Consider the following 27,785-nt stretch of genomic DNA (forward strand, 5'->3'; position numbering starts at 1 on the left):
TATTTCATTTACGCTTTAGAACGTGAAGTAAAATCGTCTTTCCTCAAGACTAGAGAATCTAACAGCCCTCCAAGATGGGTTGAAGCAAACCCTTGGCCCTTTCTTCTCATCTTTGTAATAGCTTTCAGGAAAGGTATCGGACTCTGCTTAAATGGGAGCACAGATACTCCATCCGCATCCGTGTTTGATACCCAACCATCGTTTCCTTCGTGCCCTGAGATGCGTTGTGCATCATAGTCTAGGCTAAGATATCTGCAAAGATCTTGGTAGTACTGCTCATTTTCGAAGAACAATTGGCCTGCGAACAGATTCAACCTAATTCGTGAATATACGTCCAGCGGAAGTTTTGGGTTGGTGTTCAATAGTTGTTGCACAGGACAGATGCTGAAGTACTCGAAGTTAGACATGCCGCGGGATACCCTTGGGGCGTAGCAATGGAGTCGGACAAATCGGGATCCTTTAATATCGACCATAAGTTCGTTGGCTTCGTAGGGGCTGATGAATACTAGATAAGGTTGCCCGTTGTGGGGGAATTCAAGGATCCATCGAACCGGTCGCAAGTAATCATCCATGTTGGTTACTCCTGTTCGTTCAATTGTTTGAGAAAAATCGTTGGTGACGAACTGAGACGATTGAACTACCCAAGGGCCCGCTCCAAAATCTTCTAGGTCTTCCCGGCACGACGTACTCGCGAAAATGCTGAATGGAGGCCTAAAAACCGACGAGTTGAGATGGAACCTCCCTGACCTTACTAGGGTTCTGAGTTGGTCGGCAAGTTGATGTTGCATCGCTTTGGCAGGTTTGGGTCGTTCAATATTTCTTTCCTCTTCAACTTCGTGATCGACTTCCCGTTCCTGTTCTTCTTGTACTCTAACACTATTGGTCACAATAACGTTGAATTCGTCGAGTTGTCTAGTGATTTCTTTTCCGTTCGGGGAATTTAGAACGCAGTGGTCGACTTTTAAGGATCCATCGTCGGCCCCATACATTTCCAGGAGTGGGCGGCTTTCAGGCTCCTGTATAGCACTTTCGAGGGCTCCAATATCACCATCAGCTCGGAAATCATTCCAGCCTTGGCTCCGCTTCAAGTACTGAAATCCTTGGTCCGCCCATATTGCGAAGCCATGTTGTATTTGGCGACAACCTTCTTGCATGGTCCACAGAAGAACGTCTGAAACACCCGCATTTTCAGTTTCTAACCTTTCTGTTTCGTGTTGAATATGAGAGTATATATCGGGTGGCGCAAGAAAGACTAGAGAATGGCCGTTCCCGAGTTTCCTCATTCTCATACAACCTATATATCTAGTAGTTAGGAATGAAAGTCATCAAATCAGTTCTGGAGAGGCCGGTTTACCTTGAACAAACTTGTCTTTCGCGAGGTTAGGTCCCAATGTAACAGCTGCGCGGGTGTCTACAGGTAGTTTTAAGTCCGTGCCGCTATATCGTGTGGTTAAAAAGTTAGAATCAATACAATACGGGATTACATATATTGGAAATTAATTTCTTACCGAGTATGGGCCTCGTCGAGATATACCAGGGCCTGGTCAAGCTGCTTCGAGAGATTCGATGAAACGAAAGGCTCAATTTTTCCATCTCTCTTCAGCACTAATAGCTCATCGTCTTCCCCGAAGAATACCGCACCGTGAATATGAGACGATTCCTCGAGCTTCAACCACTCCCGCGCAACCCCATAATTGTCTAACTCTAAGATTTGCGCGCCAACGTCAAGCAGGACTCGAACTTTGGGGTCCAACCCGACAATCTCGCGTAACATCTCGCTGGCTGTCAGTCTCTTCCCGTTGTCATGCACTTTTATGACAGTATTATTTTCTTTCCTTAGAAGATTCATCAATACTAGGGAATTTGTGTGCATTTGCTCTTTAAGGTCGAGTTGTTTTATACTGGTCGGGAGGAGATATCGATTATCGTTAGTTCCGCTGAATCCAGTGGTATTATTCCTCTTCTCTCGGGCTATATCCCAGCCGCTTGTTGAGAGTTTGTGAGGGAATCCTTTCGCCTCGCGCGGGAATATAAGCTCTGAAAGAAAGAAGTCGATGACATACTTGTTATACTTAAAGAAGGGGAAAATTTCGGATTTCTTTTGCTCCTCGTCCAAAAGATTCAAACCTTGCAATCTAGAGAGATTAGGCTTGACAGCATCGTATTTTTCAGCCCACGATGTCCATCGTTCGTATGTTAGGTCAGGATCGTCTGTTTTGAGCAAAAGTTCAAAGCAGCTTTCCAGATCAGAATCTTCTAACCCCCCATAGTAATAAGTCAAACATGTCAGAGTTAGGACGACTTCTGGGTGGCCAAATTCCGCTTTAACTGCTGGTCGATCCTTTGCCCTATATGGGACTGCTAGTTTAGAACGCTTGGTATCTAGGCCGTAGTCCACCCGGTATCGTTTATCACGAAGGATAAAAAAAAGAACCCCATCCGCAATGAGACCCCTGAGTACGAGAAGTTGGATTTTTAAATGTTTGCATTCCTGTAAAACGGTATCCTGTAAGTCTTTAGATATATTGCGCACTGTGATGAATTCGAAGACTTTTTGTCGTAATCCGGTGTGAAGCAGCCGTAACTTGGACGAAAGCGTCGGCATTCTGGTTGTACCGTCGATGCATAGCTCCTTTGCCATGCTCTCCAGCATTTCTTTTCCGACCTCTTGGCTAATAATCCTTATTGTGGGATATTTTGCTTCTTTAGTTGGTAGAACTTCAAGAGCGGTCGGTCCTTCTGCTTCGTTAGTTGGTAGAGCTTCAAGAGCGGTTGGTCCTTTTGCTGCTTTAGGTGGCAGAACTTCAATAGCAGTCGGGTAATTTTCTGACCATTCTGTTGCGCACTCTTGCAAGTATTCAAGAAAATCTTGTATTAGTGTCCACCGATCTTGGTCGCCTTCAAGAGCCTGCTGTTTGCCCATTGTGTATATAAGCTGATACCGGATGTGAAGGATCTCGTCGCTTTCGTCCAATACATCTCTAGTGTTTTCGTCTAGCCAATCCTGTGCGCTTATCAAAACGTCTGCAAATTCTCTGTTTCTTTGGAGTAGTTTTTCCATTCCCATAAGTTTAAAGGATAGTAGATGCTCTGGAAGTGTTAGGAGGATATCCCCATTCGATTTACATCGCTTGTATAACTCGAATATCTTCCCGACGTCATCAGCCCCTATTTTAAGTCCTCGATTGAAGGGAAGGAAGTATATCCTTCGGTCACACAAGCCACTTAGCCGTTGGGCGAGGATTTGAAACATCTGTGTCGACAAAGGCTTCAGAACTATTGGCCTAACGAGTCTCGTAGTATCTGCTAGAGCTGCAGTAACCACAGGCATAATGACCTATCTCACAATCAAAATACGTAATCAGTTTTACATAAACTTTCAAGAGCGTGAGGTGTATATTTCGTAGATAAGCTTGGGGGAACTTACAGCTGACTTTCCTTCTCCCATGTTCAATTGCATCACTACGTTCCCGGTGCTACCTTCTCTCATCATCTCTTGGCCAATTTTCGCCTGGATCGGCCGAATCATCATTTCGGAATCAATTTCAAACAGGAGCCAGTCTACATAATCCTCTGCCTTCCAATGTTGCCTTCGGAAACCGTGAACATCTTTTTCTATCTCCTGCAAGGCCCCATTTATTGCAAATCGACACAGCCTGTTGGATCGTTGGAGCCAAGTAATCGCCTCCCCAAAACAAATAAAAACTTTTAGCCATTCTGGATAAAGAGCCTTTCTCCTATTCAATCGCAATTGCTGAATGATATCCAAGATTGTTGATGTTGGCCAAAGACCAGCCGCTTCAAGCAGCTGCTCATAAATTGTGTGCGGTGATAAGGCTCTCTTTAGGGTTCCTAGAAGTGTTTCTAGACACATGGCAGTGTGATTTTGGTACCAAAGGGTCCATCTCGACAAATAATCTATTAGAGTTAGTTTCATGTCAAACGAACCCACAGGGACCGACTGTTTAAGAGCTTGAACGCTCTCTAATAGATCATCGCCATACTTCTGGGCGAAAGGTTTGGTGGAGGCTTTGAGCTTGAGAATAATTGGCGTGATAGGATCCTCGTTTTCATTTGACCTTATAACCATGTGTTGCATCAAATTCTCAAAAAAGCCTTCCGTGATCTTGTCGTTTCGAAGCTGTTGGAAGGTGAATAAATTTGGTGCTTCTCTATTGTTTAATAATTCTTCGAGAGATATGGAGCATGATAGCCGGTTTTCTGGCAGCTTTTCACCTAGGGGATCTTGTAATATCGTCGAAGTATCAAAGGTGGGAAGGGACTCTTTTGCAGCCGTGAAACTCTTTAATCTGTTTCCTAGTGTTGTGAGGTACCCGTGTAGTTCTCTGTTCTGGCGGCAGATCTCGAAACGCGAACGGATAGTTTGCATAGCAGAAGTAACTCTTAGGAGATCGTACCTCCCCCGGGGATTTCCCGGCTTGTCTGATTTGGACTGGTTCATGATCTCATCAACGGCTGCCGATCGTTGCCGGGTCAGCTCATCTTCATAGTATTGTTTCTTCCGGCGAGAATGATCATGATGACTCTCCCAGGCGTATTTAGGAACCTCACTACAGGAGGTAGATGAGTATTTAGAATCCCAAAAGGTAATAATAGAGTCGTAGAAAGCCGTATCAATAAACGATCGATCTGGATACAGGCCAATCTGAGGTTGAAATAATTCGTATGAAGGGACTTCGATATCGTAAGGGCTTTCAATCGCGGCGATTGTGATGAAGGCTTTCAAGATCTTCTTGCTCACGGCGCTTCTGTATATCCAGGATCCAAAAGTGAAAAGTAAGTAAAACCGGTCCTTTTGTGTACAATTCTGGCACCAGGTGTAGAGGTCACACCAGTTTTCAATTGGATCGCACGCATACACTTCAGGAGTGTAGCTGGGAGCAAAACTGGCGTCGGCTCCCCTGAGTTTCTCCAAGTTCATCAAGGTTTCCGCAAGATTGGACTCTAAGTCATTGAATTGGCTCCACTCAACAATATCTTTTGAAATATCGTAAACTTCTGCTTCTTTGCTATTCGGGGTGTGTCTTAGTTGATGAGAATAGGAGTGTGATATACGGTTTTTCTTTTCGATATCGCCCTCATCGAATACACTATTGTGATACCGCGCTCGGCTTAGAAGATCGATGGAACCGCACTCCGGAGTCTTGAATTGAATAGAGTTCTCGATAAGGAACTGTCTGCTTGACCAGTCCTCGAATATTTCCGCCGCTAAGGGGTAGAAATTATCATTTTGAACCCAGACAGGCAGGTTTTCCGCCCATCCAACTTGCTGCATGAGTTCTCGCCCCGGAGGATAAAAACTACGGTTAGGAGTTAGCTTGGCGATCAGCTTCAGAAGTGCCGCCTCGGTATTCTGGAGTGTTTGGAAAGAGAAAGATGCTGCACTTCTCAATCCATCTAACGCTTCGGCTACCCCAGTACGTCCTGTCAAAGGGTCCGGAAGAATCCCTCCACATACGGCGTGTAAGTATAAACGTGTGTATCGTGCCTTCAGGGTTCCGTCATCGAGTAGCTTATTCATAACACGATCGATATGATAGACAGCATAGCTGCGATCGCTTTCTGGTGCTTCGATACATACCGATGCGTGTCCACTTTTCGCTTCGTATGTCATAATATTCCCATATGGCAGCAATATACATTCCTGAGCTGACGCTTTACCATTTGGTCGTAGTTTTAAGAAACTTTTTAGGCCTATTAAGGTCCCAATATTCTGGTTTTGATCGACGATCAGTCCTCGAATACTCCGGCACTCTATTGAGTCGGATTCATTGAGGAAAAAGTCAAGCTTATATCTTGGTAAAAAGAAGTTGACTAGCGACCCATCGGTTTTTGTTGCTACTATGTAGTTCCTGTCTTCAATCGGACTCAGAATTTCCGTGATAGACTGGTGTATATTACGGTTGAGATCCAAAAGATAGTGACCGTTACGGCGCATGCGTCGACCATTGAAATCCGGATGTACCAATTCCAGAATCCAATCCTCTGAAGGATCGGCTTCATTCCACCATTTCGGCTGCTGGTAGAATATTATTTTCTTGCTCCTGAAATCTAGCCACTGTGTGCCACCTTGTAGTATCGTCATAGGGATATCACCTATGAAATTTTTCAACGGAATAAACTCATGCTCGGCTAGCTCCTGCTTATTCAGGGCTGGGAGGTGTTTTCGAATTGTCAAGTCTCCTGCTTCTAGGTGGAAATGTAATTTGAGCCCACAAAAAAGACCTTTAGTCTCATAGGACACTCCAGGTTTCTCCGACGCAATAACATCCAGTACCGTCTACAAACGATCAAAATCATAGGTTAGTAAAGTTCTTCTTACGAAGCGCATACAATAAAGTTTCAGAGTGCTTACATTGCCAAGTAGTCTTTTGTATATCTCATGCGTAAAGTATTCGGATGGAAGTCTACCATTTGGCTTCCCATTGACTAGAATCTTTCCTTCAAGAACATTTAGGTGGACCACCGTTCCAGATTCTTTCGCGGGTGCAAAAGGCCGTAGAGCCCACCATCTACTGGCTGGGGTAGTCACTTGCTCCCAAGTCCCGCTGATTGCCCTCTCCGTCAAAATTCTTTTGGTGGTCGACGTCAGGATGTCGCCTCCTTCGTCACTCCGAAGCTTCTCCTCGATGAAGCTCTCGGCTACGACAGAAAAACGCCTGTTTTGCTCTAACAACAGTTCGAGGTCACGAGGTAAACCTCGAAAAACGCCCAAAGAATTGTCATAAATAATATTCAAGCAAACTAAGTAATCGGTAACATCCGTAGGTTCCTCGAATATTTCCGAAAGGAAAGTTTGGTCAACGTCAAATGTGCTGAGTTGGATACCGGCTAATCTAAGCAACCATTTTCGTAGATCTTTGATCTTAGATTCTTCCTGGGCTTCTTGAATCTTCTTTTTAATCGATTCGATCCATGGGTTGCACACCTGCCGTGCTTCTCTTAAGAAGGCGAGAGTGTCAGATTTTACAGAACTGTGGCCACAGCTGATCAGTCTTCGGGCTAATAGTATTAAAGTCTTGAGAGTTACAGCCTGTTCCCAGTTGCTCTTCACAATTGACAAGGATTTTTCCAAACAATCGATTAGCTGCCGAGAAAAGCCTTCTTCGGATAGCGTAGTATGCGACTCTCTACACCAGCCATCGAGGCCGCTTGTTAGCCCAAGATGGCAGGCAGCGTGCAAAATAAGAAGGTAGACAGCATCTTTGTTAAAGGCCAGATCTCTCTTATGTAGTTCCATTAATATATTATGCCATTGTAGAGAGTACCCTGACCGAAGACCCGTGAATGCGTCATATTCGCGAAGTGTCAGCGACGATGGACATTCGAATTGGCGCGCAATATTTTCGTTATGTGTATGCAGGACATCGTTGACAGCATACGATAGATCCCTGTATGTTCCATCGTGAATCTGGGAATTGCAAAGCGGTTTGGTAGTGCATGTTCGGTGCTGAGACTCCACCCATCCTGAATCTTTGGAATCATATAATCGAAACTGACCCGCGTGGTTCACGACCACGTCGCTCTCTACCGCAGGGATGTCGCGGCGTTTGTAATGAGATCTACCACTAATCGGTTTCGTTCTAGATGCCCAAGTAATTCGATAATCCTGGCAGGTTTCGTTTTGGTGCAGACTCTCCCAATTATTAAACCTGTATGATTCACCCTCCCCAGCTTTCGCTGCGGAATCGATCGAACAAACCTCCATCATCAAATAATACGTTGCGTCTCGCCATTGTGCAAAATCTGGAGGAGGCTGTAGCTCGAATATAACGCACCGAGCTTCAATTTCATCACACGGAAGTGGCCACTCATGGACGATAATCGACATATTGTTCGCTTCTTTGTTCCATCGGCACTTTTCGCAGCCACGATTATGTTTATAACGCCCAGCGCTTTCGTTGTAGTACCAATCGCATGTTTTATTCCTCGCCTTTTCCTTAAGGTCGTTGTACCTGGCATTTTCCATTTTAAGTTCCTTTATTTTAGCTTCTCGGTGTTGGGTAGCTTTTGTTGTAATTTTCTCTCGCAAGTCTTGAAGAGGCCTACTTGTGGCATAATATCGAGCTGCAAAGGAATTTGGGGCTGCGTATCTAGCGAATATTGGGGAATGTAGAGTGGACTCGGAGTGACGTTTGCAGAGGTACTTTTCAACCTCAGCCACACGCTGCATGTCCGACTTTTGGATGAAAAGAAGCGGTTCTAGTAAGTTATGAGGTATCTCCGGCGAGTATTCCTTAAGAAGAGGCTCATCAGTACAGACTGATGAGTCCAAAAACACCCACATCTCAATAATTGTCAATATCATTCTTGAGATGTCAAGAATGTTGTGATCCTTATAAATTTTGGCAGCTTCTTTATGATATTCTTTCATCTTGGAGTTCAGCGTCCCCACAACATTGAGATTTGTCTGGGAACACCACGCCTCAAGATTTTTTTGGATCCACGTCTCGAAGTCAATGACACTTATAGCTTTGTCTACTTCCGAATTTCCGAATATTGAAGGAAAGGAGTCAGGTGACAAGAAGCGCTCGACTTCAGTTGGATCCGCTATTCGAGTGGCTATTGACTGTGGATTTTCGTATTCATGGAGTCTCTTCGTTATCCACGAAAGGGAGTTTTTTAACAATATGCCAGTATTTTCGGCTATATTTGACGTAGTGCTAAGTTCGCTGCTCCATGATATCGTTCGACTTGATTCTGCAGCTATCTTTTCCCACCGCTTCTTCAATAACGCCGACCCTCTTTCCGTAGTCTCCATGATGCGCGCCAGCGGAGCAGGTGGCACCTTATCTTTCATCTTCTGACAACGTCTTGCCAATTTTTTGCTGATACAGCTAATCGCATAGCTATCATGGTTCCGGATGATCGCTTGGTCAAGAAGAGTCCGAATCACCTCCAAAATCAGTAATTTGTATTGTTCGTCGCTAATAGTTGTTTGTAAAGCGACACGAATTACCAACCACATCCCGCTTCGTCTCCATGGGAGGTTGGCATTATTCCAATTGCATTCATCCCGAATGCTTTTGGTTATGACCTGAGCATCAGGCCTTATCTCTTTCCCGACCGCCCTCATCATCCCAGTGAAAAGGCTGATAATATATTCGGGACTCGGACTACTACGGGTCTCATTGAGCGTATTACCTCCTTTTCGACTTTTTGAAAGCGTCTCGGATGTGAATTGTTCGCTGGTCATATGGTGAAGAAATTCGCTCATTTGGTCCAAAAAGCTTGAGTCCTCCGTGATCTCCCATGGGATGATGGTTGTCGGCCCCGGATAGTTGCACTGTAATCGACCTTTGCACGCTACCGGGACATTTTGTGGAGTAGATACTTCGAAGGTTTCTAGTTGAAGGGAGTTTCCAATACGCCTGAAAGTTATTCCTGCGTTCTGTTCGACTATATGAACCCCAAACGCGTCTATACAATGGTATTAGTCCGGATACATATTTTTATAGGATCCCATTCGTTCTGCAAACGATCAATCGACGAGTTAACATACCACCGGGTTTCAAACTTCTAACTTCAGCCCGGAGTTGGCTTTGAAAGTTTAGGTGAGGATTATGAATCTTCACCATGCGGTCCAAGGCATTAGCCGCTTTCTCGACTTCAATACCGCAGCCTTGATTACCAAGGCTTTTCGCGTAGCTTTGGGCCACTTCTGCAACAAATCGTAGAAGTCCAAAATCTTTTTTACGGAGGTCGTCAGGCCTCTCTTGGGGCACCTTTGGGGGAAGTATGATGTTGTGGATTAGGAAGTCGAGGTTCGCCTTCTCCATGTTTCCGTATGGCTTCATGCCGGTGAACTATGCCACAGAAAAAAGATTTAAATTTCGTTAGCATTTTTTGAAGCGATTGAGCCAGATAAAATTCTGTTTACTGATCGTGGAGCATTGTGATCTTACTTTTGAGAAGGGGATAGAGCAAATAACCTATCTTAAGACGAATAAATAAGTCCAAGCGCGAACTTACTTCGTGAACGAACAAAAATTGCTTCCTTCGGTAGCTAAGCGCTATAGCTTTGATTTGAGAGGGTTCCAATATTATCAATTGAAACTTTGTAGACAGAAGAAAACTCCGCGTTATGGAGAGAGGGAATGTTTAAGCTGTAGGCTGATGAAGATGAATGTGTTTTTCTAAGATACAGCTAGATGCGTCAATATGAGCACGTGACTGTCATTGGATTAATAGTGTTCAATACCTCTAGTTCGTATTGTATTTTATCTTCCTAGTTGCTGTATTGTATCGCGTGTGAGGGAAGGGAACTGACTATTACGTGGATACGCCACCGCTCGGTTTTATAAAGTACAAGATCGCGGCACAGGAATTGCTTCACTGCCAGAGAGGAAGAAAGAAACACAAGGAATTCCATGGCACCTGTAGGCCTCTTGATGCAAGTGCTTTTCGAAGGAAGTTATTATGATATCACATGCACCGTCGACACGTCAAAGAGCCTGATCGATTTCAATCGACTTGATGTATCTACTATTAGTCACTGAAAAATTGAAAATCCTGCATGTCTGATGTGGGAAAGTGCACTCATTCAGAACCGACGAAGCATACGTATGCACATAAGACAAATCCTTCATTCAATACGGCTGGAACTTCTGCAAGGTGAATCGATCGGAGCCTCCTGATGCAATCCTGTAGCCTAAAGGCCCAATCATATTTGGTATGCTACCAGCACGGCGGGTTTCCCTTGGGCTATGGGCCCCTTGTGCGATTGTGAAAAGGTGTTTGAAACCCAGCGCGATTTACAACCCGACGAATAGAACCAATGATCAAATCATGCCTGATAACTTTCGAACCAATGTTCAGAGCCTTGGGCCATGGCCGATTGCCTAACGAAGCAGACGACCATACAGGGTTATCCCTGTAGGCTACCTGAACCGCAATAAAGGCTAGCCTCTTCTGGCAATATCCGGAATGCAACGCAACAAGGGTCGCATCAACAACGAGGCTGTTCAGACAATGCAAATCTACATTATATCTAGATCCTCAAGCTTGAATATGTATTCATACGGCACGGGTGTCAAGAAAACTCGAAACAAGGAAGCCTTGGAGTTCAACAAGCAGTAGTAGCATTTTTTTGGACCATAACTTAGCGACCATGCCAAATCTCCGCCCTACACATGAATTAATTCAGGGCGCTAAAGGTAACACGGTTGTTTGCCACGGTTTTCTATGGATTGCTCCGATCCTAATTTTAAACCCCGTAATGATCAAATCTTTTGTACCGTCGTTAAAGAGCCTCAAAACAAGTGTAGGGATCATAACTTAGGTTAAGAGATCCAGACGTTCGCTTTCCCATCATCGTGTCTCCGAATGATGCGATACATAATGGCTTCCCTCAAATTCGCAGCTGATTGTTTCAATTCCAAGAGAACCTCCACCAGATTCGACGCATTAATGGCCATTTTTATATCCACTAGCGTGTCTCCACATTTTTCCCTGCAAGCATTAACACCTCGGATCAAGTTATCGGCATAGGCGTCTACAGCACTTAAGCGGAAATCGAAATCCCCCAGCTGTGTCCAAGCCGTTACTTTTTTCGCACTAGAGTGGGGTCGGATAACATGGCCGGAAGCAGCTATAACATATTCGGTAGCCACTTTGTATGCATCGTTCTCGATTGTCAGTATGTCGATTGCAGCTGGTTCGTACCATGGAGCCTGTCGTTCTGGTATATCAACATATTCAAAAAGAGCCATGGGGCTAACGGCTTGAGGTTCGACGCCAAGCTTAATAATGTTTTGCACAAGCTCCTTCCAGAGATTAAACGGCGGGTAAATGATGTCAGAATCGCGTTTAGCTCCGGCCAATTTCATAAGTGATTTCGGTCTCTCGGGAGTAGCCGTCGACTGGGCTTTGATTTCCGGAACCGGGACGGGTTCCGGCTGCTGTACCACCTTCTGTAGAAAAATACTGGTCGGGGCCGCGCTCTGAATTTCAGGATTGATCAGTTCAAGATGTCGGGTCGGTTGTATTAGCATTTCTATCGTCATATCTCCACCGGTTGAAGCCCTCGTATCATCCAGTGACGATTTTGAGGGCTTGTCATTGTCGGGTCTAGGGGTCGGGAACTCCATTATTGTATAGACTGGAGGCACATCGGGAAATCTGTTGACAGGAGACTGGTAGCCTGTTGTGTGTAGACTCGGGTCACCGGACCGAGATCGAGAACGGTTAGGCTTGAGCAATGCTGTAAAAACTTTTTTGATGGCTCGTCGTGATCGTGATATTCGCCCAGGGGCTTCTTGCTGGGAGGTTTGGTTCGACATTGTGTTCGCTGAATGATCTTGCGCGAGATATATCTTTGGTTCTATGTATAGACTTGCCCTACTGTAGGTATCAAACCCTACTGTTTATTCCTGGTTTTAGGCTCTTAAATCTACCGAATGAGATATTAGAGAGGAGTTCCCTCGTTTCTAGTGTCGTAGAAGATTTAGGTCTAAACCTATGAGAAAGTTATTCGAAGACACGGAAGAAAAATATAAAAATGGAAGCTTGTACTAGAAAAATAGCTGACATGTACGTGCAATCGAATCACTTCTCGGATTATAAAGTTATTTCTGTCTACGTCGGGTCCTAAGCTATAACCGTTGATCATGCTGCATTTCAAACATATTTTACAGACACAGTTGCTGTTGGATACTACATTCTGTGAATTATGGGCGTCATGGACTAGTATCTCTATTATGTCCTCACATGCTCATACAAGGCAGTAGTCTATTCACCGATTAGCTAAAGCTTAAGTTTTACGCGAAAATTTTAAAGTTTTCCCTCGTCGACAGGAAACCTTTTAGCTATTCACACACGCTATATATCGTATAAGTATATAGTAGTATACATATATTCTAGTATATAGGTATCTATTATTTAACTTCCGCGCAATTTACGTACGTATACCATGTAAAGAATATAAGAGCGACGGGCAAAAAGCGAAGATAGCCCCGACGGATCCCAGAATATCTAAATAGGGATCCGCAGATGATCTCCGTCAATAAAAACATGTTTGGCACATTTTCCAGTGACCCACTCTATTCTCAAATACTGAGGTTCACCGACTACAAATCACGAACTAAAATGGGAACAAAGGGCCAGTGAGAACAGAAAATTTGGCTTTTGACGGCAACAAGTATCTCAGTACTTAAGTACTCTGCCGAAAAGGATGTATTTCGAATGGATTTAAGGTTAATTTCGGATACTAGTGCAATGACAGTCACTGGAAATGTAATGAATGACGCTTAATATCATTCCAATGCGTATTAAGGGTTAAAATATAAATACCGATTTATTCCAGTAGTATTACGATTAATCGTCATTGATACCACAGTCCTACGGTAATAATATCATCCCAAGGTTTTTTGGCACGGTACTTGAGTATATACTATACTTCTGTGGGGCGAAGAGGAGGGGAAACGGAGGTCATCGTCCATTGGGAAGAGCGAGAACGGGATAACATAAGGGCCTCAAAGACACAATAAGCTGCTCTGGCTAATGTATCTATATTCTTTGACCTTATCATCTCCCGGCTCTCTTCCCGGCCGCCACAATCAACTACAATCAAACTGCCTCCTTACCTAGGTACCTACCTCCTCAAGTACCTACCAATATACACATCTTAATACCTGCTTCTAGACATCCCATATATCTGCTGGGTTCCTTTCACTTGATTTTAGATGACAAATCCAGGTCCTCCAGCGGGTCCCTCAGGGGAATCATCGGCGCAGCCTATTCTATACTACAGCGTGAGTGGAAAAACTCGACCTGGAGTTGAATCAAACTCTACCAAACATCTTCCAAGCACTCTGCACCGAGAACCGAGGGGTCAGGGGGGTGAAAGATACCACAAAATATCCTCTCGAAAGCCTTCAGATAGGGCTACAGCATCCGATAGGTTACTTTCTAGGCGAGTGCAAAAACGGCCAAAAAGGGGTTTCCAGAAGCCTATGCTTGGCCGTCCCGCGGCTACTCAGAAGTCTCAAGATCGGAAACAACCTCAAAGCTTGATTGGCGGCCTTTCTGGTACTCCAGCAGTCTTCAATAAGGCGGAAACCTTCCCATGGGGTTCAATAAAGTTCACCTATCCCGATGGGAGTGTCGTCGATACCAGCCCGCCAAAAGAGAAAATTGGTATTTCATCCGTTACCAACATTCCGCTTGAAGTTATCACGATAGATGAGTTTAGGGTAGTCGCAGTGCTTACGAGTAACATCAAAAAACTCTTCCCCCACGAAAATGATGGATATTGGTCCAGTATCGCTACCGGGTTTCAGCTCCTCGAGCAAAAAGTGGACCGAGCTACAAAAGAAATACAAGGCAACATCGAATATTACGACCTTCAACTGAATCTTGTTCTAGGAATATATCCAACCCTGATAAAATCAATATCCGGATACTGGCAGCTTTATCTGAGCCCTGATAAGCAAAAGTCAAGCATGGGAGAATTCGCTGCGCTTCAGACGAAGATTTGGTGCCTAACCTACTACGCCAAAAGCCTATCGGATCTTCGACGCCAATTTCTAGAGAGGTCCGACTATTTCAGAAGATTGAATTTTCTTGTGACAAGAAACCGCCTTCCTTGGGACGCAAAATCAATAGCAAGTCTTGCCAGGGTGTCTAATGTTTCTTATCACATCGCACGGGGACTTGGTTACCTTGTTGATGAAATCTCGAAACTAAAGCTGTCAATGACAGAAAGGGAGCTTCTGCCTTCAGAAGGCGAGCGAAAGGTTCTGTCCGGTATGGTATTATACAATATGGGGATAAAGAGAACCATGGCAAATACGTTCCGCTCACACATTCCCGCCAGCCATTCAAACATACTACAGACCCTGGCTTCAGTCAAAGCAACAGACCTTCCGTAGTAAATTTGATGACAGGGCCTGGCCTGGAGGGACGGTCACCGACACAATAGCCAAGTCGAGACTTAATTTACCTTTCCTTCATTACCTAAAAACATTTTCCTGTCCATGGCGTCGCTTTACAACCCCTTCACCCCATTTTCTAGATAGATGAACGGAGACTGATCCCAATAAGAGAAATATCCTTGAAGATATTCCAGATACCCATAAGCGTAGAACACTGCTTCTCTCTCCTTTCCCGATGGCAGGGAATTGCGCTCCCCATCTCTTTTCCTTTTTTTTCGAAATGAAAGGGCATCGACCTTGCATTCTAATTGAATAGATACACTCTATTATTGTAGTCTTTGATTCCATTCTATACAACTTTTAAGTGCCAATGATAGTATATCGATGCATATATGCTACTCAGAATCATATTTAGGCTAGTTTTCAAGTCATATGTAAATGTCATGAACATGTTTTGCATTTTTGCCGCAGTCGATATTAGCTCATAGATCGAGGAAATTTGATATTTTTCATAGCAGCCCAGACGTAAAAGCTTTATATTCAAAACTGCTGTCGAGTGTTTCGAAACTAAAGGGAGAAAAGTCTAGGTTCATGCATTCAATGCATTCTGCCCACTTTAAGAATTAACTAATTTCTCTTAACTCCTGCTGCTTCAAAGCTCTCCCTAATTTTGTCACCGGGCTTTTTAGTCTGTATATCTTCAGGTTGGTAAGTTTTTGAAACAACTGATCAGTCGGCCAACATGTCTTAGTACTTCAATTGACACGGTAGCTTGATACTGGGCTGCGCCCCGATTTTTCAAGCTCAAGAAAATCCCCTTGATAAGTTTCATTAACCATAAAAACATGAAATAATAGCATTATATATAAGTCGCTGAACCTAGTTTCGAAGTCAAAAAGTTGGTAATCCATTATTAACGATACAGATGCCCTACACAAAGTAGCTGTTGGTAGCTAAGCCCTAAATATAACAATGTATAGGTGCAATCCACCCTTACTACAGTTATAACAACTTTTGATTTATTGAATGTGATTATTGCGGCGTCCTTGTGTCAGAGCACCCAACATGTTGACGATGTTGGCTTTAAAACTTTTCATTGAGTCTAATTCCTAACGTCAAATGAAACGCTGCTACATAACGCTATTATATTTTATTGGAGCTACATATAAAACTCGATATCATGATCGATCCCTGTTGGAGTTGTAACCAAATCAATGCCAACGAATTGAGAATTTTCACTTGGATGAAACAGTTACCGAACACAAGGTATTTTCGGGGTTCTCTCTAGATTATCATTTATAAATATATATGCACACGTGTACACATATAAACCGTTGTTGCAATATTGCCAACCGCAGATATTAAATTTACATAGCCGCTCTGTCTAGCCTTCGACGCTGGCGTCCGATAATGTTTTGCGCTCAAATTTTCATGCATCGCGTAACCTTATTTTTCCGTTCTGTTCTAGATATCGATGTGATGGCGTATTCTATTTTTCAGCTGGCGCCCTTTCGAAGTTATGATAACGGTGATATATCAAGATAAAACATCGAACACCCAAGCCAAAATCTGGTTTGTACAAGCTCTATAATTATGCATATCTGTATGGTCTGAAAATGAAGTTTATCGCGCAGGACCATATGTAGTATAAGGAGTCATCCATTATCTATATCGTGAGCGGTACACAACGATATTTAAGACGTTCTCGACGTGACACATGTTTGGTCAAACATTCAAGTTACCACTAGTTGAAACAAATAAACAACATGCATGCATGTCGCGGGTCCAGGTTGCACTATATAGCGGGTCTAGATCTAAGCCGCAGTCATTCGGAGCTCCCAACTTTAGTAAGAATTAAAAGGTAATCTAAGAGCCTCGGCTCGGCTTTGAATGATCAACGATAAATATATACCGAGATAATTCCACTTTTAACTTTTGAAGGGTGGTCTCGCAAGGTCTTTGCGGTTCTGGGCGCCTATTCCGACTCCGATGCTTCTAACCCAACCCTTGCTCAAAGCTCATTTGATTGTAGAGTTAAAACAACTGTAAAGTTGGGTTCATGGGTACTACACCATGATACCAACGCATATTCCCGGACATTTCGTATACAATGCATATATAGAATACGAAGAACGTGCTATTTACGCAGATATTTTAAATTAGAGATGGAGGGGGATAGGCCAGCTGTTTATTTTCTTGCATCACTATATATCTCGTCCACGTCCTGGCTTTGAATCAGTTCCTAGAACACACCTCGGTTTCTTTAAATTTCTTTGAGTAATCACATCTACCTTATGCCTTTAGCTTAAATATAACTTGGCTACAACTCCATATCTTGGTGTAGTCGTGCATATCGGGAATATACTTGAGTATTCATGGTTTCTTGTCTTTGGCGCTCGAAGGAACCACGTGTTTGACGGCATTTAATACTTATTCTTCCGTATCGATGGTTTCTCCTCGAAGCCATTTTATTCCTTTCTTACTCTTATTGGGATCTCAATGTATCCAACTAGTCAAGTGTGCACCTGTTCGAGATTCTAACGGCCGCGAAGATGTGGTTGCAGGGAGCCAAAAAGGATTCCTTCTCTCCCAAACTGGTATACATTGTAGCATACCATTCGAGTTCCGCGAAAAGATTCCATTAGATGATCAACCTCATTCTAAACTCGGGCTCTCAAAGAAAGACCTTCAAACCTATCATAGTAAAAATGTTCCAGCCCAGATTCTGAAACGGTTGGAAAATTTAAGATATTACATTGAGCGTAAGTAGTAATTCCCAAAGCTATGTATCATATACACTATTCTAACCACGGTACCAAAATCAACAGGTGCAGACTGTGCTCGAGGGGACCAAGATGGCTCGCTTCATTCATGTAATCTAAAATATCAGTACGGTAAGGACATTTCTCCCACATTAACTAATCAGAACTACTTTCTTTACTTGGGCATCTGGGGATTGATTCTGATAAATCTTCGTAGGTTGTCTATGTTTCGGGTCTACCAAATCGCGACAGGGCTACGAAAATCCTAAGCTCCAGGTTCAGGCTTCGACTCAGGAGATATCCATGGAAGAAAATCAGTTGGAAGTACACATTAATGGCAGATTCGACGCTTTTCATCAAGACGAACACTTTTTGGGAGCAGGTTCGGCTGATATCGATGCCATCTGCCAGTGGTACGCCATAAGTATCGATGAAAAGACTTCCCAGGCCCAAGGCAATGGCTTCAAAGAGCTCCATAGCTTATCAAATGAGAGTCCATATTCACCGCAAGTTACCAAAGTTCCTCTAGAGCTACCAAGCTCTTCGCAGAAACACAAGATGAAGAGGGATATTGGCACCCCGTCTTTTGTAAACTCTTCGACTACAACTACCAGCCTTAAAGCCCCTCCAGTAGCAGGACCAACCATTGCGATCGCTAATACCTCTAGAAATAAAACAAATTCGCCCCCTTCTCCACTTGAAGCTGCAAACAATTCTTCTGCGCTCGAGCCTAGAGTAGGTGGTTTACCCTCAGGGGGCGGCCTTGTCGTAACTGAAGTATATGTTAGATGCTCGAGTATAGATTCGATTATTTCTTACTCCACACCTGATTTTTATAGTCAGTTGGGGATATCGGGGTTCCCGGATTGGCAATCAGAAGTTCGGGTGAGTAGCCGAGAAGAAGTTACCGAATTCCTGCGAAAGAAAATCGACGATTGCGGGGCATGTGAATGTAAAACGGAAGAGGATTCTGGAATAGCAGGATCCTGGCGCATTGCCCCCAATAGGCGCAATGCTGCCTTCGCGCACGTCACTGACCGGCCGGAGGAATGTGCTTCCGAAGCGGCTGTAAATTGGTGCGAACACGTGCTAGGTATTTAACAAATTTTACCTGTTTGCTCCAAAAAAGGGATCTAGGCTTGGATGAACTAATAAGTGGATATAATGCCATCCTGTGGTTTTTTAGGGTGCTATTGTATGGAAGTTGCGGATTCGGGCGACAGACACAGCGCAGCAAATAGATATCTCCTCCATAGGCTTGGGCCAGGACGTTATCTGAGAGGGACGAGAGATCATGTAGGATTAAGTCTGACAACCCTACACGGTCTCAGCGGCTTTTTTGAGGAGAGATTGAATCGGTTGCCAACTGTAGATCCAGACCGCCCACCCCCCCTCCCTCCGCGACCAGTTCCGAATCCCATTCCACCTCCTCTTCCACCGAGACCTAATGTCGCGCAAACCTTCGAAATTGTGGATCCCCAGCAGCCCGAAGAAGCACCGATCGTCCTAGAAGGTCCAGAGCCTCCAGAATACCATAATGAGATGCTTCCTGGATATGCCGCACAGGATCCTGGAGCTGTTCTAGCTGATGGGGCAGCCCCACCTGGCTATGTCTTCCAGGATCCTGAGGCAGAAACGAGAAGAAGGCGCTCCCGTATGTGGAATGGCTTTCTGGCTGGCGCTGGAGCCCTTGGAGACCGATTTTTCGGGGGTAGGGCGAGGGGGAGGCTCCGTGGAGGGCGAGGGGGAGGCAGTGGTCCAATAAATTTGGGCCGAAGAGATGTTAAGACCGATGTTCCCGAGAGAGGTAAGAAAATCTCCATTACTTTGCCATTGTGAAGTAGATTTTTTAACGAAAACAGCAGATGCATTATCTTGAACGGCATCTTTATAACATGCATCGTGTAAATTTTGAATACTGTCACACGAGTGAACGTGGAAATACTTTAATTTTGCTTAATGTTAGTTAATGTGCGAGCACTAAAGTTCACGATCTCGTAGTAGAGATAGGCCATATAAGTAGCATTTTAATACTCTGTGTCCTCAATATTCGAGCGAGGGGGGACTTCATGCTCTTTCTGAGACAAAACGGGAAAGCTGCCTGCGAATTAGCCTCCTAGTTTAAAGACTGTGCTGAGCAGAACCATATTAATATATCCAGGAGCTATCTTCTCTATTTTCAGCTTCTGTGGGTTTCCCTGCAGGCCTGCCCGGTTTACGAGACAAGCGTCACAAGTTTATTATAAGAGCCATCCGATTAATATGAACACTCGATTTTTGAGTCAACCCCAGTGTCGCCCAGTATTGCGGTGTTTACCTACTCATAGCTAGCTTACACAGGTACATTTTTAAACCAATGCATAATGCCCACTTGAATAAAATTATCGCCTCAAAACGTTTAACGGTTTGCCGAATCTAAGGGTATTGTTCAGGCTATATTAAGATATACGAGCCAACATCAAAATATATATAAATTTTGGGACTAAGGCGTATCTTCAATACAAATATCGTGGATCAGGCACTCGGCGTTCGCATCCAGGTTCGAGCCCTCCCATCGGAAGGATGGGGATGTTGCTTCTTCCTCGAACTCCATTGAATGTTCACTAGCTATTGCCCTTCTATCCGTTAGATCGTTGGATAAAGAATTGCTCGGCCGGACCAGTTGCCCGTTGCTTACTATATCACTATTTTCACCGACACTCTGAGACACGGATCTCTGCGGCCCTCTACCTGGTGCTAGGAGGTCTATTTCTGACATTTCCACATTTTGACTCTCATTTTCTGCCGCCCACCCACTACTTTCCAAAAGATAGTTCCATATTCCTGGATAACTCCCAGTAAATATTTGGTATATCGGACGGATCATAACGTTAGCAATATCTGGACTCTGCCTTGTTGGGTCTACTAGGTCTCTCAATATCTCCTCTTCAGCCTCGGGGTCTATGGTTACTCCCAATGCATTGAGGTCCTCGTCGCTGTATCTGCTACGCAGACCCAGGGGAATAGGGATGTAAAGACCGGCAGCCATCGCGGCGTCTCGGACTTCTCCTAATTGTTGAACGAGAGAGATCCAAAAGTTCGGCTGATTTCTTTCAAAGAAGTACATTTCCTCAAATGGATCAGTTTCGCCGCTTCTAAAGCTCGCGCTCGAGTTTCCGCCCGGTGCTCGTTCTATCTCGATCTCTATTTCATCGCTCATAGAGCTTCCAAGTCTTAAAGGGGCCCCCGGCTCCTCGATATACTCGGATTCCATTGATGGAGACCTGGAGTCACAAAGAGGGTCCTGATTTCCAGCCTCAATGTAAGGAACCGGCGAAAAGTCGATATTATCTTTGATCACTACCCACTCTTGGTCCGCGTCAGGTTCTCTATCTTGAAGTGCGACGTCCCCTTCATGAAGAAAACCAGTTCTATCCGCCAAATCCTGGACAAAACGATCCAAGTTGCTTCCCCGTCGAACTTCCGAAAAGTGTGAGATAGTACTTAAGGGAGAGTACACCCGCTGTGAACTTGGCATCTCGTACCAACGAACAACGAAAACTATATCGTCAATATTACATGTCGAACGCGGAGGACTCCCTGCTTGACTTGGGCTTTCGAAAAATACCATCAACGCTGGCGGTTCACGTTCATTACGGGCACTCGAAGGATAATCTCTTCGACATAGCCGCTGGGGTTCGGGGGGATCTCAGTGCACCCAATTCCGTTATTGTATCGGTTCCATATCGCGCCTTCCGGACCAAATTCTCCTATTTCGGGGTCCAGTTCCTCTAGAAATGTCATTTCGTAGGCTAAGGCCGAAGCCATTAACAAGAAATTTAGAATCCCACCCATAGGCATTTTGCTTAATATTATCGTTAGGCCAACGGCTCTAAAAGAAAATAGTGAAATTTATATGTGCACAAGGCTTAAATTAGAATGACTTCATATATAATTCAGGAGGTCGCTGTACTTCGGGAGGAAAGTCCGCCTTTGAACACAATCGTCGCCTCGGTATCGAGATACTCCACGTTTTCAGCAGCATGGCCGCCATGCCGTGCACAGTGCACGGGAAAACATGGGGAAATTCGATTGCTGCGCGGTATTGCTCCAATTCAAATGAATTCAAGAATCCAATGATACAGCCTTGTTACTCGTGCCACTGCTGTAGGCTTTCTTTTAAAGTCGCAGATTGAGCTCTTTAGTACAAATTTCAAATTTGTTACCAACCAACCCTACCCGAACAAAATATATAATTTCAATCGAAGGGCTCAGATACGAGGCAACAATAACTATTAATTGAACTTACATTCAAGGGAAAGCATGGAAAGTTCGTTCATGCATGTTACACAGACACTGTAACTTCAGGAATAACACATACACACATATATATACACTTTAACAGACTAGGCTGGTTCAGTACTGTTCAATTGGGACTTGATTCAAACATTAAAAACTTTAACTGATCAAAACTTAATACAAAAAAACTCCCATTGTATCAAAGTTAAAGGCGTATCTATGTCTACATAAGTGAAGCAAGTGTTACCACAATTTCGCTTCGATCACAAGAAAAACGGTTCCGCTGATACCCATCAATGCAATGGCTGGCCGACTTCAATCGACCCTAGCCTCCACCCCTTGTCTATCAATCATTTTGGTCGTTTTAGTCTACCACGCTCATAGAGGATCTAAAAGTGTCTTTTAACTTCTTAAACTTTGTTTCAGCCTTCCAAACAGCTCCTCTAAAGGCAGTCACCATGTTTTCCAACCTTCCAACTTCCACCAAATCATCCTCCACAGTTTTCATCAATCTTTGCATCTCGCGGTTAAAAGCATGATACTCTTTCATCCACTCCATTTCCTCCTCGGATGCTTCCCAAAATTCATTGTCGCACTGGCTAAAAATATTGTTGGCCCAATTATCTCTAAAGTAAACCAAGGCTTTCCACACCACTTCGACTTTGCATTTGTTCATAACTGGGGTATATGCCAATTTATTCAATCTCTCAAGGTGGAGCCGGCATTCTTGGAGCTCTAGCGCCCAATCAAAGAACAGCGAGTTATCCGGAACGGCTTTGAAGTCTTTCGTCTCTAAACCCCGCTCTAGCTCATTGTTGGGCCCACGTAGTGGCTTGCCGCTATAAGCCTCGCACATTTGAAAAACGGCATCGTCAAGGCCACAGAATCGGATTTCAGTTTCCTGTAAGTTATCATCCATCCAAGCCTTCCGATGGGGAGATAATGCTGCAGCCGCACATATTGAGTTAAAGTAGACTAATACATCGGATGGTCTGCTGGGTAGATGAAGCAGATCGGGATAATATCCCATATTGAATGTTGGAATGATTTCATCCTTGAACACTGGCATACGGCCGCTAATGCCTTCAACCGGATTGAATGGTGGCAATGTTTGTTTTGGATCAGGTTGAGAGCACGATACAACGTGTACTGGGTGCCCGTTTGTAGGATCGTAATAGATGGTATCTGGTGGGAATGGGTGTTGAGAATTAAAGTATGACTGCTTTTGGGCATCATAAAACGGCTTCATCACCCCATCTGGAGTGATTAAAATCCTTGAATTACTATTTTCATGTCGTAATATGTATGCCTCTGGATTTGACGGTACCGACTGGCTCTCGAAACCCTCCGGTAGATCTTGGTGTGAAATTGAACCCCAGGCTTCTTTGTGACGGGCGCCACCTTGCCACATACTAGAATTGATGTGAGGCGGGTGCTCGCTTTGTGCCTTTAGGTGGAAACTAGGGGCCGGCGGGATACCAGGGCCATGAATATCGAGGCTTGTGGCACTGGAAACCGGGTCGACACAGGAGGTGCCCAACCCATCGTACCCAAATTCAGAGGAGCCATTAAAAGTGTGAGTCGTAACAGGTGAAATTGGAACCGTGAACGCAGTTGTGGCGATTCTTGGGATCCTTTTCCATGTAGACGGGAGCTCTTCAGTAAAAGTTTTCCCAGCCGCTGCAGCCATAAAAAGATTGTTCTGAAGAGCCTCCTCAATCATGACACTCGGTGGGAGGGACCATTCTAGATCCGAGTCAAAGATACTGATGAATGGTTCGGTGGCGGTAGCCATTGCGTGCTTCGAGTAAAATGGTACCGATTGGCAATCAAACAATAGTGGTGCACTGAACAATAAAAGAAGTAGTCTGGCTCTAGTAAAATGGTAAGTTGTAATTGCCCTCGATAATTCTTGTGACGTTTTCTATGATCAGAAATTGAATTGAGAACCCCGTGCGAACGTTCGAATCCATTATTCGGCCGTTGGCTTATTTATGCCTGATATGTTATGTATGCTGAAATGAACTTCTGCATATCAGTCGCCCAATTGTTCTAATTGCAACTTTAGAGATCTCTCTGGCAAATTCGGCGATCCCAACGGCGCAACAGATATTTCTTCCATATTGGTACTTAATATTAACGGTCGTTGGTGGAGAGTATACTAATACCTAAGGAAATTGAGCTGCTAAGATGAAACGCATAAATGAGTGATTAAATTCAAAAAAAATGAAACTTGAAATACAAGAATTTGCGAACGAGGGGACGTGTCCGATTCATGAATGTAAATGCGCATATTCGAAGGCTAACAGCATATAGAAGAATAGTATGCAGTGCTACAGGTTGCATGGTGGAAACTAACATTATTCAAAAGATCAACAAACTCTAGATCAATGTGCTTCTCTGAACCCTTTCAGTGCAGAAATGACAGAACATGACTTGAAACACTGAACAAAGGAAGAAAAAACATTTACAGGATAATTGCATGATGATATGATTGCATATCTTCGCAGCAAAAGATGAAAGACAGCATAGTACTCGTTAGTTCATGAACAAAGGAAATAACCCTCCAAACCACCATCGTTCCTGATACCATAGATGGTTAATATTCACGCCTCCCCAACCTCCAACATAAACCGTTCGTACATGTTGGTGTCGGCAACTAAGTCGACTTCTTGCGCGCCGCTCATCAATTTTCAGACCCTTTTTAAGCTTCCTTGGCCCAGATAATTAATGGAAACCCAAAACTCATTACCGAAATCATTCTCAATAAGCTTAGATTCCAGGTCAACCTTATGCTTTGTTACGGGTCCGTTTTCTGACCTTGAGATGCTCAACTCGAGGATGTGGTTCTGGTTACCCTCGTAACGCGACACCAAACGAGTTTCCTTAAAATGTTTAGCATATAACACTGCGAGTTTTCTAATTGCAGTTGTTTGGACGAGAGATATTTTGTTGCTGTTGGTCGCATTGGGTATCGAACAATTATGCGGCGGGACGAAGTACATGTATTTGCAGGGAACGGCGGCTCGCTTTTGCTTTCCATTCATCTGCGAACCTGAATTTTTGTTCGAGGAGCCAGGTCTTGGAGGGAATGTCATTGGCGAGCCCGCGGAGTTGGGGGTAGTAGTTGGTTTCTTCACAGCGGGCGTCTCGGCAGGTCTTGGCGAGGTCGCGAAGGCAGGGGATGGGCTAGGGTTTGTGGGACTTTGGTGACTCGGCAAGCCAGCTGCAGCTACCTGAGCCCATCCCGATTTTGCTGGTTTAGGTGGGTCGATGTGCTCCGGTTCCTTAGGTTTTGGTGGGCCCCATTCTGTTACAATGTTAGCCTAAAAGCTAATGTCTACACATCGGCCCCAGATTTCTGACAACTTACCAGCATCTCCCTCGCTGTCTCTGCGGACGTGTCCTCGGTTGTCCCACTGGTTATAATCCACAGCAGAGGTTTGGTTTGTAGACCAATCGCCCCATCCAGTCCCGTGGAAATCTCCCCCTGGCGAAGTAGTCGTATCCCAAGATTCTGTCGTTGGATTGGGAATTTCACTTTGGCCAGGCTCCTCAGTTGGTAGAAACTCCTTCGCTTCTTCCCACCTGTACATGTTGTCATTGCTGACGCCCTGAGCCTCTGTATCGCCGGCTGGTGTAAACTCCACGCCTGACATCAGCACCGCAAGCATCTCAGCTGAAGACTGTGCCTTAGCCGGAGCTGATTCATCACTCATTTCTTCCGCTTCTTGTATGCTTTTTTCTTTGTCATCTTCTCCGGATTCTTCTGCCTGTCCACCAGTTGTTGCATTTTGCTCCTCTTGCGCAACTGTAGTATCGGATGACTCGGGCACCTCATGCTTAGGTTCTAGAATCTCGCTCTTCAACAAATTGCTTTCGTTGTCAGACTGGTCTTCGAGAGAGACCGAGTCTGATGGAGAACTCATGTTCACATGTTGGTTCCCATCATCGGTTGGCGTCGGGGTACTTCTTCCACTAGCATGAGGACTCCCTTTATTATAGATTTGCGATTCTTCGTATCTCGGTCCAGATCCTACGATCGTATCTGAGACAGAGGCTATTTCAATATCCTCAATTGGCGGAGAAAGTTGATGCTCCTGGCTTTTCGTTTGAGCGATGTCTATTGATAATTCATCCTTACGGTTATCTGATTCGTCTTTATAGCTTGACCATTCTTCTGTAGTATCGGGGACGGCAACCTCCTCCTCCTCCTCCTCATCCGGTGACTTTTCCGATTCCGTGATCACAGCAACTTTACCATCCCAGTCATCATAATCTTCTTCATCATCGGATGAGGTTATTGGCATATCGGGCTTCGGCGCAGCAATCATATCTAATGCCGGCGACGGAGGCTTCACGATTGGTATAGCCATGGATCTCTTTGCTTGGCCCTGGGGTAATGTGATATGAGGATCTTCACTTGATGATGTCGGTACCTGAAGCTGACCACTCGGTTTGAACTCTGATGCGGCCGTCGAAAGTTTGACGTCACCACTGGGCTTGAACTCTGCCGCCGATGCGCTCATGGCACCAGTTTTCGAACCTCCATACCATGATGCAGGCTTCGATGGCAAATTGTGCGAAGTAGGTGCAAGTATATGTGGATTCACAATCTCTTCCCCTTCGAGTTCATCCACGGCCGCAGTCCCCCCAAAAATAGAACTGAAAGAACTAGCCGCATTGAACTGCGTAACTGGTGCTTGAGATTGAGTATATGAATGCTGTTTGGTTTCGAAATTCAGACGCTGACGAGCTATCGGTTCGTTGATTTGCATGTCTAACAAGTCACCAGCAACTTCATCGCGGCCAAACTGCGGCCTGCCACTACGAGTCGATTTCCCGCCACTCACACCTAAAGGTTGTAGCAAGGAGGTAGGCTCATCCTGTTGCCCCTCTGGTACAGTGTCAATCGTAATTTCCATGCCATCGTGTATAAGGTCCTCATAGTCATCTGGCCGGATTATGCAACCCGAACTGTCGACTAGCTGCCATTGCCCCGAAAATAACAACTGCTCGAAGATTTGAAGCGGTGGTGTTGTGCGGTTGGCATCTGTAACGACTCGAATTTGTGGGTGTGGCAAGGTTCCAAGATACTCCAATAGTCGCTACATACAAGCATAATAGTTAGCATGCTTAAGGTTTTTGAAGCGGCACAGAGCAAACAAAGCAACCACGTTCTATATGGCATAGAAAAGACCTACATTCAGGGTTTGGACTCGACGAAATGGCGTTACGTATGGCCTTTTAGATGGATTTATGAAAACCGATACTTTCCTCGGGCCATCATTGTATAGACCCCTGTCTCTTTCATGGACATGGCGAGCACGTGCCATGCCCTATGAACTTGAACATTAGCCTTAAAAATACGCCAGAACGGACATTACGATTGTGACGAACATGACCAAAGACCGTATTACATCGTGAACAAGTATGTCCAGCGGATGGAATGTCCTGGTCTAGAAGAGACATTGAACCTATTGTTCGAATACCGTCCACGCGTGTAGTGACCGGTACCCGGCAATTGTCGGGGATTTCGAACAGGCTGCAATTTTTTTCGCGAACTGGGTTACCGGATTGGAGCAAACGAACGGACCGAAGAAGAAGTTAAAGCGGCAGCATTTCAACAAATGGGTCGAAGAATGGGAGAGGCAGCAAATATATGTTAGAAAAGGTATCACAGCAGGTTCAGGAACGATGGACCGAAAAGAACTGAAAGGAAATATCCATTCTTCGAACCGAAATTCCGGAGCCTGACAGCACGCGCTATGTATCTTTCGGCGTAGAGGTCAAGATTGGTGCCACTGTAGGCAGGAAGCGGGGCCGTTTTCAGGCATTTTTAGCAGGCATC

At 44.6% G+C, this 27,785-nt stretch overlaps 6 protein-coding genes across 6 annotated transcripts; 1 reads left to right on the forward strand and 5 right to left on the reverse strand.

The window, feature by feature from the left end:
- Positions 1-8: 8 nt before the first annotated feature.
- On the reverse strand, positions 9-9,818 carry AOL_s00076g425 (uncharacterized protein; the record flags this gene model as incomplete). The annotated part of the gene is made up of 6 exons (XM_011122977.1): positions 9-1,294; positions 1,355-1,437; positions 1,509-3,337; positions 3,428-6,301; positions 6,377-9,441; positions 9,524-9,818. 6 exons carry the CDS (start codon positions 9,816-9,818, stop codon positions 9-11), a joined length of 9,432 nt encoding a protein of 3,143 aa, XP_011121279.1.
- A 1,485-nt stretch (positions 9,819-11,303) lies between these two features.
- AOL_s00076g426 (uncharacterized protein) lies at positions 11,304-12,302 on the reverse strand (the record flags this gene model as incomplete). Its single annotated transcript, XM_011122978.1, has 1 exon — positions 11,304-12,302. The coding sequence occupies one exon, from the start codon at positions 12,300-12,302 to the stop codon at positions 11,304-11,306; it is 999 nt and encodes a 332-aa protein (XP_011121280.1).
- A 1,401-nt stretch (positions 12,303-13,703) lies between these two features.
- On the forward strand, positions 13,704-19,495 carry AOL_s00076g427 (uncharacterized protein; the record flags this gene model as incomplete). The annotated part of the gene is made up of 5 exons (XM_011122979.1): positions 13,704-14,766; positions 17,408-17,656; positions 17,723-17,788; positions 17,874-18,749; positions 18,843-19,495. The coding sequence occupies 5 exons, from the start codon at positions 13,704-13,706 to the stop codon at positions 19,493-19,495; spliced, it is 2,907 nt and encodes a 968-aa protein (XP_011121281.1).
- Positions 19,496-20,138: 643 nt separating this feature from the next.
- AOL_s00076g428 (uncharacterized protein) lies at positions 20,139-21,496 on the reverse strand (the record flags this gene model as incomplete). Its single annotated transcript, XM_011122980.1, has 3 exons — positions 20,139-21,115; positions 21,181-21,196; positions 21,284-21,496. 3 exons carry the CDS (start codon positions 21,494-21,496, stop codon positions 20,139-20,141), a joined length of 1,206 nt encoding a protein of 401 aa, XP_011121282.1.
- Positions 21,497-22,298: 802 nt separating this feature from the next.
- Positions 22,299-23,729, reverse strand: AOL_s00076g429 (uncharacterized protein; the record flags this gene model as incomplete). Its single annotated transcript, XM_011122981.1, has 1 exon — positions 22,299-23,729. One exon carries the CDS (start codon positions 23,727-23,729, stop codon positions 22,299-22,301), a length of 1,431 nt encoding a protein of 476 aa, XP_011121283.1.
- Positions 23,730-24,627: 898 nt separating this feature from the next.
- Positions 24,628-27,406, reverse strand: AOL_s00076g430 (uncharacterized protein; the record flags this gene model as incomplete). The annotated part of the gene is made up of 4 exons (XM_011122982.1): positions 24,628-25,244; positions 25,308-27,042; positions 27,139-27,273; positions 27,335-27,406. The coding sequence occupies 4 exons, from the start codon at positions 27,404-27,406 to the stop codon at positions 24,628-24,630; spliced, it is 2,559 nt and encodes an 852-aa protein (XP_011121284.1).
- Positions 27,407-27,785: the final 379 nt, after the last annotated feature.

This window comes from Orbilia oligospora (assembly GCF_000225545.1).
Source record: "Orbilia oligospora ATCC 24927 unplaced genomic scaffold scaffold00076, whole genome shotgun sequence".
Lineage (NCBI taxonomy): Eukaryota > Fungi > Ascomycota > Orbiliomycetes > Orbiliales > Orbiliaceae > Orbilia > Orbilia oligospora.